The 18,694-nt window shown below is 45.3% G+C and overlaps 2 protein-coding genes across 2 annotated transcripts in view; both read left to right on the top strand.

Moving 5' to 3' along the window:
* The window catches only part of dot1l (DOT1-like histone H3K79 methyltransferase), an 82,448-nt gene extending 77,691 nt beyond the window's left edge, over positions 1-4,757 (top strand). Inside the window, 5 exon segments of the mRNA XM_056277295.1 lie at positions 792-1,435; positions 2,034-2,239; positions 2,392-2,465; positions 2,636-3,328; positions 4,063-4,757. Of these exon segments, the coding sequence (XP_056133270.1) occupies positions 792-1,435; positions 2,034-2,239; positions 2,392-2,465; positions 2,636-3,328; positions 4,063-4,757 (2,312 nt within the window).
* A 7,742-nt stretch (positions 4,758-12,499) lies between these two features.
* On the top strand, positions 12,500-18,653 carry amh (anti-Mullerian hormone). Its single transcript, XM_056276880.1, has 7 exons — positions 12,500-12,632; positions 12,989-13,225; positions 13,338-13,510; positions 16,459-16,570; positions 16,662-16,761; positions 16,864-17,294; positions 17,512-18,653. The coding sequence occupies exons 1-7, from the start codon at positions 12,500-12,502 to the stop codon at positions 17,916-17,918; spliced, it is 1,593 nt and encodes a 530-aa protein (XP_056132855.1). The 3' UTR covers positions 17,919-18,653.
* Positions 18,654-18,694: the final 41 nt, after the last annotated feature.

The raw sequence follows: 18,694 nt of genomic DNA, 5'->3' as shown, positions 1-18,694 counted from the left end.
GGACAGCCTTCAAATTTGCGGCACTTGTCTCATCAAACATAGTTGACACCATATCTCAAGCCGCGGGAAGTATGAGCTCCTCTGCTGTTGTGTGTGGTTTCTTGCACTGGGCAATTCTGTGTGCGACTTCTTATGATGCCATTAGTGCTTTGTTGTTCACTGATGCAGCTTTTACAAAGCAATGTTGCTGCTGACGGTATCCACCACGTTTTCTCTGAATGAACTCGAGTGGCTTATTGGCGTGAGTGGGGTGTAATGTCTCTAGTGTCTTCCTAATTTGTTTGATCTCATACTATCAGCTGCCAGAGTTTTCAGACATAAAATACACACTGGTCTCTCCTTATCTCCCACCACATTCACTGTGAACCCAAGAGCAAGATAGGCTTCGTCATATTTTCTTAACTTGGTTTTTGGTCGATTACTGTCAGCTAAGCACTTTGTCTTGTTTGTCTCGGAAGCACCGCCTCTCTTTCTTTTCGTCCCTGTCAACTCTCTCTCTCCATTCTGTGAACCTACAGACTCTCTGTCTCATGAAAGCAAGTTTTGTTGATAGTTCCGTCATGAAAAAGATTCCAATGTCAAAACAGTAGTTCCGCACTACATTCCCCATGGTCAGCCTCCCCCTGGTCATGCCTCTGTGCCCCCCCCTGGGGGGCACGCCACACACTTTGAGAAACGCTGGTCTAGAGAGATAGATAATACACGTGTGTATGTAATATTTTTTTGTGTGTGTGTAGTGTCGTGTATATTAAAGGTGTAGGTGTATCCTCACCTGTTGGGTCTCTCTCCAGGTTACTCCTCCAATTCAGGGCTTATGAATGGAGGCTCCTACCCTGAGGAACACAATGTTGCATCTTCCTCCCCCTCTTCACATACCAACACCTCTTCAGCAGGACCAATGAGCCGGGGAGGTCCCATCCAGAGCCCCCCACTCAGCAGTGGTGGGGTGCTCCAGTATGCAGATGGACCCCCAAGGATTCTTCCAGAAGATGGGCAGGAGCGCCAGGGGGGGGAATCTGATCCAGAGCCACCAGACAACGAATCCCGGCGTCGCATCTTCTTTTCCTCTTCCTCCTCGTCATCCTCGTCTTCCTCGTCCTCCTCAGGTTCTGGTGGCAGTGCAGCTGGAGCCTCACGCCTCCATCATCACACTGGCAGCCAGAGCAAGCAGGGACACCACGGCAACCATGGAAGTCACCACCACCACCAACACCACCACCAGTCACCCAGCTCGCAGCACACACACACGCCCACACACCCACCGTCATCACACTCCTCCCATGGCCCCAGCTCTCAGGAGGGCCGCAAGCGGGGCAGGAGGAAACGTAGCTCAGCGGGGATTATCACAGCCAGTGGATCCCCAAAGAGGAGGTCATTTCCGGGAGTCAACTCCAACAGCCACTCCTCGGGGTCACCACTCAACATCAACTCCATGGTTAGTCACTGAATATGTTTACATGCCCAGCTGATGTCACAATTTGCCTAGGATTTCTTGCCAAATGTAAAAATCATATCCTAATCACAAAAGCCCAAGCAGTGTTTAATCCTGATTGGGTGTAATCTGAATAACTATATCAATGCTATGTGGATATCATCCAGGATACTGAGTCTTGTTCCTTGTTGATTTTTATGATGCATATTTATTTGTACAGGGGGTATTTCTGAACATGGTATGAAGTATACAAATAAGCATCATATTCCAAATAAGAATTTGACTGAGAAACAAACCTCTTTTCTTGATTGAATTGATTGTGTGAACACATCATTGACAGGTTTTAAACCCCCATTTTAGTGGAAGTATAAAAAAAAGGTTCTGTAATTTCACAATGTGGATGAGCTTTAAATATTGGTTTGAGTAGATAGGGACGTTTATTTGGAAAGCAAGTCATAGGCTAGCAGGGTATCATTTTAACATTGGTATACTATAGCTGTAGCTTTTGTAGTTGTCTTGAGTCAGTAACTATACTGTTGTGCCCTGCTTGGCCCAGTTTTGAAGGCTCTCATCGTGGGCTGTATGTCCTTTCTCCTGACAGGTGAATAACATCAACCAGCCTCTGGAGATCTCTGCCATCTCCTCCCCTGAGCAGTCGAGCCGCAGCCCCAGTGGTCCTGATCTGGACCAGCCTCCTGTCCTGAAAAGAGAACGCCCACTGGAGGTCAATGGGACAGGGCGCTACTCCTCAGCCCCCAGCTCAGATGATGAGGACTCAGGATACCCTGCTGACAGTTCCAGCTCGCGGTAATGAAAAAATTAGAAAAAAACCCTTTAATATCCTGAAAGAGATTTCTCTGTGGTGTGGTGTGCCTGCAATTCTACATTGCTCTGTTTTATGTCGGTTTATTTTATTGTTCCAGTTTTCATCATAAATAATGAAACTTATCTTTCTTCAGAATTGAAAGGAAAATTGCCACTATATCACTGGAAAGCAGAGATGGACCAGGGAGAATAGGAGAAGGTGAGAGAGGTAGGAGTCCAAAAGCACCAAGTGTATTTGCTTTCAGATCTTTAGCTTGCCTTTTTTTTGCCAAGTGACAACAGCTCTCTCTCTCTCTCTCTCTCTCTCTCTCTCTCTCTCTCTCTCTCTCTCTCTCTCTCTCTCTCCCCCCCCCCCTTTCCTCCTTCCCTCCCCACCAGGTAGGAAATCGGGTAGCAGCAGTGGTAATAGCACAGGTAGTGAGGCTTCATCTTCATCGTCCTTATCCTCTACTAGCAAGTGGAAGTCCACCTTTTCTCCCATCTCTGACCCCAAGCAGCCTGGCTCTGACTTGAGACAGGGGGGTTCCCCTTTTGGCATGGGGGGATCTGGTCGGGGTACAGACTCAGACTCTGACCACAAACAGCAGCATCAGCAGACAAGGAAAGGAAGTGAAGGAGAGACCTCATCCTACATGGCCCCAAACCCCTTCCTCAGCCAGGAGACAGGGGCCTGGGGTGGAGGATGTAGTAGCAGTGGGGGTTCCCAAGGACCCAGTGTGTCAGATCAGCGGCCGGCAACCCAGAAGCAGAAGGGTCCTCGAGACTGGGAACTGAAAACCAACAGCAGCCTGGCCAGCCAGAACCTCTTTATCTCTGCTGCCGCCAGCAGCGGAGGGGGCATCCTGAGTGGGAAGGTGGGGGGTAGCCCTGTAGCCGTGTCATCAGCCACAGGAGCAACTGTGGGACCGTACCTGGGGACTCAGTTCCCTCTTGGAGGGGCCTCTGTCTTACAGACCCTGTTTGGGGCCCAGACAGGCGCATCCACGGTGAGTGGACCTTCACGGCTGGTCAACGGACACTCTGCCCTGGGGAGCTTCTCCAGTGCTGGGCTGGCAGGGGGAGCAGCTGGAGGTAAGGGCCCACTGATAAACTGATTGCTGTCTCTGTAATGTAAAGTAGAATTTAGTCAGAGCCTGGAATCTCGTCAATTAAAAAAGAAAAGAATGAGTCAGTGGGAAAAGGCCATCTTAGTGTCAGGTAAGTGGGTGCCAATGCTGCTGTCTGCTTGCCCATCTGACTGACTGACTGACGAATGTGTCTCGCTGCTTTGCTTTGATGTTGACTGGCTGCTTGAAAGCAAAACTTGGACACACCCTTGGAAAAATTTCTTTAGTAGGTTGCACATTTAGCACAAACAATAATACAAAAATCGACAAAAAAAAGTTGTGTTATGCTCTGATTGGTCGATTTACAAAATCTGTTTGGTGAAAAACTGTTGTAATTTATTTTAATGTAGACCATATTGATTTGGCCATTTTCTGTGGGTGTACCTGTTGGAACTTTTATATGTCAAGAGTCATTCCACTATTGTGACTGGTCCAATTTGCAAAACTATTTTGAGTGGTGGCTGTGCCATGCTAAGACTCGCCTCTTCTGGCTGCCTTTTGGTTTTGCTCAGCCAAGGTCACAGTGCATCGACTCTGCTTTCTGTGTGCTCATCTAAGACATGCTTGGCGCTATGCACAACCTGGCTCAGTCCCTGCTTATCTCTTTCTCCCCCTCCCTCTTGGCCACTTCTGTCTTGCTCTGTCCACCTTCTCCTCTCCTTCCCCCCCATCCCTCCGTCTCTGCTATGTGATTTGCAGGTATATTTCACCACGTGGTTCCCCCAGTGTCCTCCCATCAGTTTGGGGCAGCGCTGCCCACATCTGGAGGCCTCAGCTCCCTGCTCAGTCTCTCCTCCTCTCCCTGCACCTCCTCCCAATCTCAGCAGCACACCGCTCCACAACCAGCCTCCATGCGCCTGGCCTCAATATCCTCCCCGCTACCCCTCTCCCTGTCCCAGGCCCAGCACAGCCGCACACAGTCAGTCCTGCACAGCCCCTCTCCTCCCACCCTCACCCTGCCACCTCCCCCACCCCTGCATAGTGTCCCCTCCACCACTGCACCCGCACACTCCGATCCCTCGTCCTTGCCCTCCTCTCGCGCAGAGTCCTTCCTCTCCTCCCGTCTGTCCCACTCCTCCCTCCACCACCAGAGGGCACAGTCATCCCTCGCGCTCTCCATCTCCTCTTCCTGCCCTTCATCCTCTTCATCTGTCTCCTCTGTGTCTGTGTCTGCTTCTGCCACTGCTGCTACTGCCTCCCTTTCCTCCTCCCCTCTGTCGATCTCCTCCTCGTCCTTGTCCTCCTCTCGCCCCTTCACGGTGCACTACACCCCGCGGCTGCCCCCTCCACCACCAGTCAGCAGCTCAGGAAGTGGTGGTGGGGGCATGTGGAGGACTCTGAGTGTGCACGTCACCCACACCACATCCCAGCTCCCTGGCTCCAGACCCAGATAGGGCTGGAGACAATAGGGAGGGAGGGAGGGGAGGAGGGTGAAGGGTGAAGGGCAATCAGTGGGGTAAGACAAATGAGAGAGGGGGGGGGCTGATAGGGGGTGAAAGAGTGAGAGTGAAAGACGATGCCTGGTTTCCCTATGCTCCCACAAGTCATTGTTCTGTTTGAACAAGGTAAGTCAGTTCGTGGAATCGAGTTTGATATTGTTTAAACATTACACAAGTTGGTGTGTTTGAATACCGTCATTCATATCTTGATAGTGTCTATTCAGTACTCCTTTGGTGTTGGTATCGTAGCTGTTTTGAAATGCTGGCCCATGCATGTTATATGTAACTTCTACTTATCTCTCTCTCTTGCAGGTAACTGATGAAAACTACCTCAACCTAACGTAATCTATGCAAATGGCCAAGTGTGGACCAAGGCGCTCTCATCACTCACTGGTGCTTCAAAATATCTGCACAACCCAACCGCCTCCAACACCGGCTTCTGTACTGGGATATCACACAAACACACACAGACAGACACCACACACACACACACACACACACACACTTAAACACAGGTTTATACATTTACACACCACACCATACCACTATGGTCACCCTGAGCAGAATTCAGAGACAAAGGTCATGCTTATGTGTGGAGTTAAAGGGGAGGAGGCAGTGGTCACTCACTCAGTGCAGAAGCGTGAGGAGTCTTTATGGGTTTGCTAGTTAAAAATATTTCACCCTTCGGCAACAGTCACAGGCTACAGTCCAGCACTGAATGATTGAGCTGCTTGATATTTTGGTGCTCAATATTATGTGAGTTTACTTTTTCATTTATCAGTCACCACTATCACATGTGGTGCCTAGGAAAGTACATAATTTTCAGAGCTTTAATTTAGCATTTTAACAACAGATATAAGCACAGACTGCCCACCTTTTTATGAGCTGATATCAATAGGTGCTGTATTCCCTCCAAATTTGACTGCACACACACACACACACAAACACACACACACACACACATACCAGTCCACTGAACTTTGCTCAGATATCATGCAGCTGTGCCTCTGCATGTGTGCCCTCTTGTCTCTGCCCTTTTTCCTTTCAGTGAAATGAAATGCGCATTGCAAAGCATTTGACTTTGAAACAAGATGAGGAGCTAAACGTTTTGGTGTCATTTCCCACTGGATAGTGTAATATGTAGCAGACGATGCAAAAGTCCAGCCTGATATATTAACAACCATAAAATTATTGTTGATAATCGACCATATGTTCAGTTTACATAACTAAAATAAGTAAAAGAAAAAAATCTAAGGCCCATGTTCTTCACAGCGTCATCTCTGATCAAGATACTTTGATCAAGGCATATATCTATATATAGCTCAGCATTTCAATTAAATTGAAAACAATAACTGGCCACAGTTATTGGTATCCAAAACCTAAGATTTGCCCTTCACTGCTAGGAATTCAAGTAAATTATGTAATTAAATATTCTTAGTAAATATTGCTAACTCTCATTACCCTGGCAAGTGGGAAAACCACTTCTCTATCATTGTTTGCTTTTGTGTTAAATGGAAAGTCTGGTCTCAGATTGCCTCATTGTCCATATTCTCTGCTTTTGAACGTGCTCTGCCGTCACCTTCCCGCTGGCTGCCTTGCCTAAGGAACGACATTTTTAGTAGGTCCATCCTCACTTACTTTTCCATTGAAGCCAGTGAGCCATTTTTTTTCTGGAGGCCCTCACTGAAAAGTACACTAAGTCTAGCCTTGAGTACTGTAGTTAAAGAGTGATTATTCTGGGGTTATTGGTGGTATTATGGAAAGTACCACAGTCACTTATCAATCCAGGTATACTGCACTATACTACATGTGTGGGGTGCATGTGAAAATAATAAAAACAAATTCTTCAGGAGTAGTGGTCGAGAGAATTTCTACCATGTCGAATGTTTGTTAGGACTTACAGGGAAGTTTTACTTTGTTATTGATTATTGGCTCCAAACAACAAGATTCCAGCTCTCGGGTGCCAAAATTTCTCAAGACCAAATGTCTTTCTCACGAATTGAAATGCTGAACTCCTTGTTGAAGAACGTGAAACTGACAGTGAAACGACTCATATATTCTGTCTGCACGCTAACGCGTATTAATGCTTCTTAAGATACAAAACAACAAAGCAGCTTATTTTTGAAAACCTAGTTAATTGAATAAATTTTCAAGGGGTGCAAATAATGCGGAGCGGAGCGATATACCCGGTGACAGCTCCCTTTGTTATGGGAGATGAGGTTGCAGTGGCAGTGTAGTAAGTGTGGTATTTGTCCTTTTGTTTTATTTAAGAAAGACCCAGTAAGTTTCATTTAATGAATTAATGCTCATTGTTGTACCGTACTGTTGCAGTATATAACTATTCACTCTGTCTGCCATAAAAAATACTGGGCTGTGGAAAGCACCTGTCCCTTGGTGTCTGTTTTCTGTGGCCACACATTTATTTAAGATGAATACAGATATAAGTGAATTTTAGTGGAAAAAAAAATGAGACGATACAAGTTCCATAAGGGAGGGGGTCTTTTCTGCAGCTATTGATAGTCAATATTGTTCCTTCAACTGGTAATTTGGTTTCTAGTAGTCAGTACTGTGCAGGACTGCCATAGGAGTTCTGTACATTCTTTTAACACAGAGAGTTTTTAAATTATTACGAAGCTGAACCTGTTTGTTTGTATCCTTGCTGTTTTTGGAGAATGCAAATTGTAGGCAAATACTTAGGACTTAAACGTTTTGACTTGTGGAGTTATACAACAGTTTGTCAAATCAACCAACACGCACACATACTCACGCATATGTACCATTTTCACACTGGGAATACAAAAGTAACACCAACCACAACATACTACTGGACTGTTTTCACACCTTTTGTTTGCTTTTTATTTTGTAATTAGTTTTTTGTAAACAAAATGTTTGTACTGTGAATGGGATTCATTTAAAAACTGTATAATTGTGTATAATTTAGATTATTATATTTATGCTGTCAGTTTCCATTTGTTTTTGATATTTGTTTTCCCCTTTTTTGTTTATTTTTGGTCCTAAAATGTGTTGACAGTGTAGAATGCAATAGTGTGTGTACTTGACTCACAGTCTGAAAACAATGGTGCTAACTCCGGACTGTGCCTGATCTTATTTATTCTGTATTGAAATCATCAAAAAACAAAATCGAATACTTGGTGCTGCTTGTACACAGGGACATTTTTAATGCCGTTTAGTGGCATTTCCTTTCTCATATTTAAGAATCTATTGTCTGTTATTTTTCCCAAAGCCTAGTGTACAACCGTCGCCACCACATGTTTGGATAAAGCTTCTCTGCGTCAGCTGGGTTGGAGTCCAATAAAAAAAAAAATTAAAAAAAAGTTGTTTTAAATGGACACTCTAGAAATAAGATGAACTTAATAATGTCTGTAGCGATACTGAAAAGTCACCCGTTGCTCTCAAAACCCTGTTATTTTGGCCGGGGGCAATTTGTCAATGAATGAACATAAGCACTGCTTTTGTATATATGTTATTGTTTGGTTTTCTTTGTGTGTCTCTTTTCAACACAACAGAAGGGAAAGAGGAGAGGAGGTTATAGGGGCGTGTGGCTTGTGAGCTTTACACCTAGCCTGTTGAACAGGAATGGCGTCAAGTCAAGGAAAGCAAAGCAATGCTACCACAGGACCCTTGTCACTTGACAAAATTACCATTGGCTTCAGTGTCAACAAAGCACGGCGGGGGCGTCCGGGTAGTGCAGCGGTCTGTTCCGTTGCCTACCAACACGGGGATCTTCGGTTCGAATCCCCTTGTTACCTCCAGCTTGGTCAGGTGTCCCTACAGACAATTGGCCGTGTCTGCAGGTGGGAAGCCGGATGTGGGTATGTGTCCTGGTCACCGCACTAGCGCCTCCTCTGGTCGGTCAGGGCAATTGTTCGGGGGGAGGGGGAACTGGGGGGAATAGCGTGATTCTCCCACGCGCTACGTCCCCCGGCGAAACTCCCTGTCAGGTGGAAAGCGGCTGGCGACTCCACATGTATCAGATGAGGCATGTGGTAGTCTGCAGCCCTCCCCGGATTGGCAGAGGGGGTGGAGCAGTGACCAGGATGGCTGAGAAGAGTGGGGTAACTGGCCAAGTACAATTGGGGAGAAAAAAGGAGAAAAAACAAAAAACAAAGCACGGCAGAGCTCGTGCCCATGTGATCTGCACTCCACCGACAGAGAAACTCATTTGAACACATGCAGAGATGTGCCGTGGTGCGAATACAGCCAGATTCCAGTTTAGATCTACAGTGAACCATGTCAGATGTTTTATCAGAGTTTTCATTTTTACACGTGTGCCTGCACATTGCTTTTTAATGACAATAAATTGAATTGCATTTGTATCGGGAGTGCAGACAGAAAATCTGCTTTTGTTTTGGTCTTTTTATAAATTACAGAAATTCAAGTTTTACAGTCAAAATCTTAGATGCATACAGAACCAAACCCCGGCCTCTGATACACACTGCCTTTCATCGGCTATGTCTTATTAAATGGTGCAAGCGTAATGTGTCAGCATAATGACAGGCGTGTCCTGGTGTGAAGCCAGCTGTGTGAATACGACTGTGCATTGCTTGGTTTTGGGTTAGAACAGCCGAGCCCCCACCCCCACCCCCCCGGTAGTCAGTTAAATATCACCCAGCAGGATTATCAGCTTATTTTGTGTATGCGTGTGTGTTCTTTTTCCATTTGCCAATGTATGTCCGAGGGAAGGTGAGACTAATCAAAGCTTTATAGACAAAATGCTGTCCTGTAGACTCAAGTGCACAGATGTTATTCACCTGCCAGCTTTCAATTGAAAAGAGGACGATAATTTGCTCATGCTAAAACCTAACCAGAGAAGCTACAGTTCTTTTGTTACCAGCACTGAAAGGTCTTTTTGTAATTATTGTTACTGTTGACGCCGTTTTGATTTTCTTACTCTTGGTGTTTGATAGAATTGCAGTTTTTATGTATTTTGATTTTAATTGTGACTTAAGATTCCGATCAAGTTCTAATACTACTAGTCAGTCAGCATGGTGCTCTCCTTCACTTAAAACAAGGAAAATGCAGCTATGGATAAATATTCTTCTCTCCTCTTGTGATGTTGAGATGCAAGTTTAAATAATCTGCAACACAAGCTTGCTAAGTGGTTTTCTGATGTCCCATCTAACCTACAGAACTTCCCTCAGACTGGAGGGGCAGTTTAATGTATGTGCCAGTGAGAACGCTGTGTGGTTATGGCGAATGCTGTTACCTGCTTTGTAAACCTGAGTGGATGGCGTCAATGTAGCTCAGTGGAATCTGTCAAAAGGAACGAGGTGCTGACGTTTTAACTCTTTGGCATCCAAGCCTGATTTGTATTAAAGCTCCTTTGCAGTTGTCTGGCATGCTCCATCCTGGTAGATGATGTGTGCGAGCTTTGTGGTTGAGGCTGTTTACTCTGAATCCTGCCAAAGGTCTTACTCAGGAACTTCTCAGAAAGCTGGAGATGATGTATTGCTTTTAACTACTGCGTGTCACCAACTCATCCACCATCTCATGGCACGATGAATTCACTCTCTCCCTCTCTACTCCCCAAACTCAGGACCAGGACTGCCCTCAAGCGAGTCTAGCTTAAGATGATGGCAAAATTGGCCCTCGGTGCTTTCAGTTGACAAATTGCGTTAGAGCGATGTTCCACGTCTGCTTCAGACTACTTCTCACTGTCACATACGTCCGAGCTCCTCCAGCAGAAACCTGCTTTATACATCAGTCTGACCTTCAGAAGTTGCAGAATGGTTGCAACATTCAGCATCTTCCTCCTTACAAATGCCTCTGTCTGGGTGTCTGTCTCGCCAAGAAGGAAATTCAATATCCTTTGGTTACGATCCCTTCCTTTACAAGGGAGTAAGCGTCAGTTAAAGACAAATGTGACCTATGTATAGTGATCTCTGATTGGTAAAGCCAGGGCAGGTTTGAAGTGCAATAACAGCAAACCTACTTTCCTAAAGGCCCTGGGTTTTCATGGAAAATTCTTGCTGTTTGGTGTTGGTGCTTTTATCTTAAGATGTTATAAATGATAAAAATGAATGGAGATTTTTTTTCTGCTTTTTATGATTATTAATAAAAATGGTTTCATACTGGGCGAGTTTGATGTCATGCATTTGGAGGAATTTTAATTGAATCTATTTGACCCCGGTTTATTCCAGTCTCAACATCCGTTCCTTTTTAGTTGGAGAGAAGCCCGTTCTGTTCAAAGCCGTGCTCATAGCTACGGCCAAAAATGAGCTAGTGTGTCTTCATGAATCGATTATCTGGATCTTAGGATGTGTGTAATGCTTCAGACAAAACTGGGCAACATCCACCCAGTTTCCACTGCAAAGCTAGCCGGGCCAACAATCCCATCGCCAGTTGTTCCCTAAAACAGATTTGGCACCTCAGTGCTCATAGAGCAACATGTCTCAAAATGAATGAATACTCTTGCTGAGTGATGTGCACATTCTGAATTCATCCCAGCCCCCCCCGTCCGCCTCCGGGCTATCTTCGCCTCACTGTGGAGAAAGCGATTTGTGTAAATTTTTTTGCAATGCATACGTAGTATGGCACAAAAGGAAAGTGCAGCACAACATGCCCAGCTGTTTTATATATGGGACATCTGGACAGTGTAGGCACTAAATTTTGAAAAGGGATTGCGGAGGGGAAATGTTGACTGCAGCTCAAGGCTCGCCTTGCTGTTGTTATTTTATCATTTTTATTGCCAGCCTAAAAAGCCCGACATTATCTGGACGTGCATATCTCACACTTGTATTCAAAAAACAAACCAAAAACCTCTGGGAGTCTTGTGAATACAAGCCCTTGTTTGACCAGTATTTCCCACAGTGCAGATATCTATGTGAGGAAAGAGGCAAACAAACTCGTCCCACGTGATGGATCGGGCTGTGGTGCCTGTCAAAATGTTTTTCAATCATTGTTGCGAAGACCCTTTAAAAGCTAGCAGAACAGGATAAGCTACTCTGTAATTCCTCGTAGCATTTCTGAATGCACAAGAATGAGCCTTGAGTTTATCTCTTGACGTCCGCTGCCACCGAGCAGCTCAAGAGACCTTGACGGTCTGCAAAACAAGGCTGCAGCTGTGAGATTTCTCTCTTGGACCCGGGCTGGGGGAGATTTCTAATGTAACACTTCTACTGTAAACAATATAATACACGTTTGTCCCACGAGATTGCGACTTTTGAATAAGTGTAGCTGGGCATCACCTCGGACCTTCCGGCCTTGGGGGACACTTGTACACTCAATTTTTTTTTTGCTGGAGACAGTGAGAGCTTTATGAAAATCTTCCAGCACAGTCGATCCATCATCTACCCCCCCCCCCCACCAACTCCTCCCTTGGATGTCTGTCCTCATCACTATATGTCCGAGTCTTATCAACAGGGTGGTTTACATGTGTGTCTGAACCAACAAAACCACCTATTGTCTGCCTTTCTTTGCCCCCTTTTCCTCGCATTATCTCAGTTGAACTGTAAGATTAGGGGAATATGCTGATCCAAGCGAGAGACAACACCTTACGACACACCAAACATCAAGCTGAAACAGTATCCCCGACTTATCAAGGACAGGACGTATCCCACCACTGTTTTGGCAAGCTGCTCCCCATTCAGTGTGAAGGGGTGTTGGTTCATATAAATCCCATCCTCTGAGCTTGACCCATACAAAACCTGTCCAGACGGGCAGACAGACAACGGAACATGCCAGTTCTGTGTGTTTCCTTCTGTGCGGTGCTGATGATGTCCTGGACTGTGGCCCGTGTGGCACCCCAGCAGGTCATAGAGAGGGACAGCTTGCATGGACTCCAGATGCAGGTCGCAGCCACAGAGACGGGTGAGAGTTACTGTGCATGTTATTATCCGTCAACCAGCTTTATAGATGTTCATGTATGGAGCATGAAGTCTGTTTATACAATTTTATGCGCTGGTCTTTGCATTTCCATATACTATGTGGATTGTGCATTACCAGTCCTTACTACTTTGACCAACTGTTGTATTGCTGCCGTTTATAATTCTGCAGTAAAACATTTTGCCAGTGTCACAGTTTTCTCTGTGCTGCTCTTCTAACTTCTTTTTTTTGTTTTTAGTGAATGAGGATGATACAGAATATTTGCTTTACCATATGTGTGTACAGAATACTGACTTTCTTGTGCACATTAACTCATGTGACCTCTTCCATTACAACCAAAGGAGGCAAGACAAAGTCCAAACGTATGACGAATTACAGACGGGGGGAGGTTGCGGACGATATATTTGCAGTGTTGCATGAAGGTTGGGGGAAAGAGCGTGAACTAACAAACAAAGATTTGACCCGCTTTGGAGTCTGCATAAACTCTGATGGTCCACGGGGGACAGTCTTAACAGAGCTTGTCAATGCAGCAAACCGAGAACACGGGAATGAACTGGATGTTTTGTACCCAACCAAAGGTACTGGTGAAGCGTCTTTCAAATCTTCTCGTTTGTTTGTTTGCTGGGTTTTTTTCCTCCATGTGAATGTCGCTAAACAAGTATGTCTTGCATATGGACTGTTTGGTTTCAGAGTTGCTGGAAGAGGAAGAAGACGGAGGAAGGCTTGTCTTGACCCTCACCCTCCCACAGTCTCCCCTGCTGAGGCTCAAGCCCATCCTGCTCTTGTCATTTAGAAGCGCCCCTGCAGCAGCAGGTGACCTGGCCATCACTTTCACCAGTCAGTCTCTGAACCCAAACGCACAGGTAAGGCCCCGCCATTAAGGTATAGTGACTGTAAACCACAGCCTCGGTCATCATTCATTCACACGTATGAATTTGTTCTTACACACTCGTGGAATTTAGCTCTCAAGATTGTCTGTCATGGTTATTTGTAATTCCTTCCCCCTAACATCTGTTGTGTACCTCTTGCTTTGCTGTCACCTAGGCTTGCAAAGACATCAGTGTTAGCCAACTGGTGTCTAAATTCAGGGGTAACCCTGGCAGGACCACCACAGGGGGGCATGCCAGGCCCTGTGCGAACTTGACATGCAAGGCCCGGCTCATTGACGTGCATGCGCATGAATCACGGTTATCAATACTGTAGCGAATTCGGGGGACAACGCAATCACAGGAACTGCCGCGGCCGGGAAGCGAACCCGTGTCGCCCGCACCGCAGGAGGCATCGCTAACCGCTCGACTAAAGGGTCAGACCCACGAGCCAGCGGCCAGCGTGTCTTCTTATCCATGCACGTTACAATACAGATGCGGGGGGGGGGGGGTTTAATACATGGCAGTACAAGCCTGTTTCGTGCGTCGCGCACTCACCAGCTGCTTTTTTCCCTGCATCTGTACTGATATTCCGCTCCTCATTAGTTGAGCACTTCTAGCAGCACCATTGACGGTTGGGGGGGGGGGCTGAATCACAGTTACGCGCACATAGTTGTTCAAATTCTGCACGCAGTTCTTCTAGTTCTACTGCTTGTGTAATCTCAGTGCAATGCATTTTTAACAAGTAGAATAATACAACATCATCATGCACATAGTCTCAGCTATGACTTTTTGCTATTATAGTCTTTCAAGTCTGTGAATGTTCTCATTCAGGTCTCATTCATCCAGGTCATGATTATCCAAAGGAGTTGAATCAAGTGCAACTGGACTGGACCAAGCTAGTCTGACTAGCTTGGTCTAGTCAGAAAGGCACGAACTGAGGAAGCCTCTTGGATGAGAGGCGAAACGTCTTCACGGATATATACCAAGTCCAGTTGCACTTGATTCAATTCCTTTGGATATAGTCTTTCAAATGAAAAAAAAATCAACTGTGAAACTACTGGCTTTACATCAAGTCAGCTCAGCTTCACTTTATTTTTGGCATGTTGAAGTGTGACAGTATGTCATAATTCAGTGTTTCACATCTACAGCCTACATTTCATTCAGGCTTCAGATCATTTTTCAGACCGGTCATTACACGTGGCCTACGGCCCCATGCGGTCACATACACCCGCTAGCGTGGACACCTGCTCAACCACCCCATGTCTGGAAGTGTTGATAAATTTATCCGGCGATCCTCGCAGTGTTTTGTTGAGGTCTTCCTTCTTTTTCTTTTCTTTTCTTTTTCCTTTTCTCAGCACCCGGCTCGTGTTTATGTGCTCTCGTGCAGCCAGCATTGTTTCTCCCTCTCCTCCCTCACAGCGAGCAACGAGATGGAGCACGCACTACATAGCGGCGCAATATCAAAAATAATAATAATAATAAAAAAAACCCGAATAATTTATTTAAAAAATGTTCATGTGACCTTGACTATGTATAATGGAATTGACACACAGGAATTTCATTTTAGAAGTCTGTTGTGTCAAGAACAGTCATAAAAAAATAATAATCTAAAACTGCGGTAATGTAGGCCAGGCGCAAGGCCCTGCAGGCACGTTCTACAACGCCTCTGAGACAAACTTCAGGGCTACAAAACTCCATGGGTGTGTAGAACAAACTTGTATGTACCAAGCCAGCTATTAGGTGCCCGTTTTTTTGTGTGACGATGACGAAGACAGATGTGCTTCTTTTCATTGATGTTTATTTTATTTGCACAAATTCATAATAATATGAAAAAAAATTACATGCAGGGGAGGAGGGAAGCCTAAAGGGCTTATTCAAGTTCGCCCACTAGAGTTGTAAGCAAATAATAATGATGAAATAACAAACTAGAGAAGACGAATAAGAAGGAGAGAGAGTGCGAGAGAGAGCGCGAGAGAGAGTGCGAGAGAGAGGGAGAGAGAACATGGAATATCATATGCCAGAATGGTGAATGAACATGGACGTTAACCTGTATTGACAGGGAGAGAGATGACTGACTGAAAGTCGGTCATATACAGTATTTATTCCATAGCCGTCTGTGCTGAATTGAAAACTTACACTGAGAAGAGTGGAAACTACTGTTGTGTCTGGTGGTATGATGTGTATGTAGTATGTGTGAACTTGAGAATCGAGGCAAAATAGGTCTTGACATGGAAGTAATTCAGGATAATGTACAGACGTGTATATAAAAGAACATGCTATGTGAATATTCACATTAAAGGCTGGGAGCACATTTAGCTTAGAGAGTGGAGAAAGATGGCTCATAACAAGTGAGTAACAAATCTTACACATGTTTCTGCAACTGGATCATTTTGTGAAGAGAGGTAGGACACGGGGCAGCCCATGCAATGTTACTGTACAGAAAATATGGGTAAATGGGGTTATAATACGAAGATAAACGATAGGAATGTTGAACCAGAGGACATTTTTTCTGATGACACCAAGTGACTTAATCGCCTTTCTATAGGCTAATTGAATCCATCCATCCGTTATCCAAACCGCTTATCCTGCTCTCAGGGTCGCGGGGATGCTGGAGCCTATCCCAGCAGTCATTGGGCGGCAGGCGGGGAGACACCCTGGACAGGCCATCACAGGGCCGACACACACACGTTCACACCTAGGGACAATTTAGTATGGCCGATTCGCCTGACCTACATGTCTAATTGAATATATTTATGATAAATTCTCATTTTGAAGTTTGATTCCTTTACATTAAGAGATAATTCTGGAAGACATTCATGCAGGCATTTCAAAAGCAGAATACTGAGACAGAGGAGACCCTGACAGTAAATACAGTGGAAGACACAATCTTTTGCCTGGTATTCCAACAGTGTCAATATCTTTTGTGTTTTGATCCTACCCAGACGGTCTGCATTTCAGAACAAACACGATACGTCGCATTGACAGGGAAGGCATCAGCAGACAATGCTCATCAGAGCTGGAAGCTGTTTGTGGAGAAAAAAGACCCCAACACAGGTAACAAGCTCGTGTCTCATTTTCCAGATGTTCACTTTGTAGTGTGTGCACTTCTCAGCTTATTTTCAAACATATTTCTGCTCTGTTGAAGGGCAAATACTGCAAGAGATCCTGGGCAGGGGAGGACCAGGGAGTAACATCACTATGACTCCATTTCTTCTTTTCATGTTAGACCTGGAGAGCGATGTCAGGTTGCTTTGGCTCACATACCCCCCCTTTCTCAAATATTACCAGGCTACAAGTAAGATGTGTTGTTTTATGAAGCTCTAAGCTTTAACAATTATCTTCCTCAGAAATACACAAGCCACATGTTCCTTCTTGGGACCCTCAGACACCATCTCCTTCCTTTGTGAGCTTCAGAAGTTCCTGAGCGAAGTCCGGCCCCAGAGTCACCCAGGGTTTGCTCCAGTACAACTGGGCTCCTTACAGTCTCTCCCCTCCCTTGCTCTGGGCTTGTCCTCCAGCGAGACCCTCCTGGCGGAGCTGCTAAACTCCTCGGCCCCCACACTCTTCTTCTTTCCCCCAAAAGGCCCTGTGCTTCAGGTACACAGTGGGGAGTTGGCACTGCCCCCCGTGCTGGTGGAGGTGCTCCGACAGAGGTTAGAGCAGGCCATGGAGCAGCTGGCAGATGCCATGTTGGAGGTGGAGGTGGCGCCGGTGGCCATTGAAAGGCTGGGGAGGCTCAAAGCGCTCAGTGCATTTCCCAAAGACAAACCAGTAACAGGTGAATCTATGAGGAGTCTATTTCTCATCAAAAACGGCCCTCGGGACTATGTAAAATAACACCTTTAGTGAGTTTTTTTTTTATCAATGAGCAGTTGAAATCATATTCAACAATATCAGCCTTTTTCCAAACATTCTGACCGTAACATGAATAACATATATCTCCATCGTTGCCATCTCCTGCCTCTGTTTCACCCTTCTACACCCGCACCTTCCAGGGCAGATCCAATACCGCGCTTTTCTGCTGATGAAGGCTCTGCAAACAGTGACACGTATTTATGAGGCCGAGAGAGTTCAGCGGGCCACCAGGGCAGATCAGAACGGCACGGCGAAGCACAACCTCTGTCAGCTGCATAGCCTCTCCGTGCCCATGAAAAATTACCTCATGGCCCCCACCATCGCCAACATCAACAACTGCTGGGGAATTTGTGGTACCCTCGTAACCATTGAGAACAGCCATGCCTTCATTCTAAGCAAACTCAAGACCGGCCCGGCGGCGGAGCGTTCGCTGTGCTGTGTGCCCATCGCCTATGAAGACCTGCAAGTCGTGGAGGTGAGGAGTTCGAGTGAGACTTATTTGAAAATTCAAATCAATATGGTGGCCAAGGAGTGTCAATGTCGCTAGGGCTATTTCCCTTTTGTGTTTTATGCCTTAGAACGTAGCTGGGAAAAAGACACAAATGCATACAGTATTGATACCCAGGTAAAAAAAAATAAACAACATGATTTAATTCAGAGGCCTGAATATTCTGCTTGTAGATAAATATATTCCATGTATATGTGCCCAGCGCAATGTTTTGGTCACTATTTTATACATAGTTCATAGTAAAGTTCATAAAGAGTAGTGGCTGTTCTGAGATTCCTGTTCTGAGATACTTTTCACAGTTTTGGTTCATGGTTATGTGTCATGTCTGCTTTGTAATAATTTCGAACACTGGTAATATTACTTTGTTTAGTTTGGTGATTAACTTTATGTGGCTGCTCATTTTTCGACTAAATGACTTCCAAGAGAGGGGAAAGGCAACTAAAGCCAACGTGTTACCAAAGTGAAACTCTTGACTTTGACTGTATTGGATTCTACATGTTGTGTTTGTGTCATGTGTTTTCTTACAAAGTACTTTTCACAACATCTTGTACTAATGAGCAGAACAGGTGACTGCTGACTGTAAGACCATACTCCAATCTGGTAATGAGCGATTTTACAAACCGAATCGTAATTGTAACTGTGATCTTCAGTTCGGTTCGGTGATTTATAATGTATTATTCTAAGACTTGTGTGTTAGCACATATCGTACGAGACCAAGAACTTATGTTTATACAAACTGTCCTCACTCTCTGCTGTACAAAGGATAAAATTGACAAATACATTCTTTAATTTCTTAATATGATTAAACACAGAAT

This window comes from Lampris incognitus, chromosome 3 (genome assembly GCF_029633865.1).
Source record: "Lampris incognitus isolate fLamInc1 chromosome 3, fLamInc1.hap2, whole genome shotgun sequence".
NCBI classification, from domain to species: Eukaryota; Metazoa; Chordata; class Actinopteri; order Lampriformes; family Lampridae; genus Lampris; species Lampris incognitus.
The sequence above is the reverse complement of the archived record's forward strand: the minus strand, read 5'-3'. Positions and strand labels throughout refer to the sequence as shown.

What these genes read in the sequence shown, in the direction of transcription:
- amh (XM_056276880.1), top strand. Translation starts at nt 12,500, where the DNA reads ATGCCAGTTCTGTGTGTTTCCTTCTGTGCGGTGCTGATGATGTCCTGG. An exon ending in GAAAAAAGACCCCAACACAG is followed by an intron (nt 16,571 to 16,661) that starts GTAACAAGCTCG and finishes GCTCTGTTGAAG; the next exon opens with GGCAAATACTGCAAGAGATC. An exon ending in GACCTGGAGAGCGATGTCAG is followed by an intron (nt 16,762 to 16,863) that starts GTTGCTTTGGCT and finishes TATCTTCCTCAG; the next exon opens with AAATACACAAGCCACATGTT.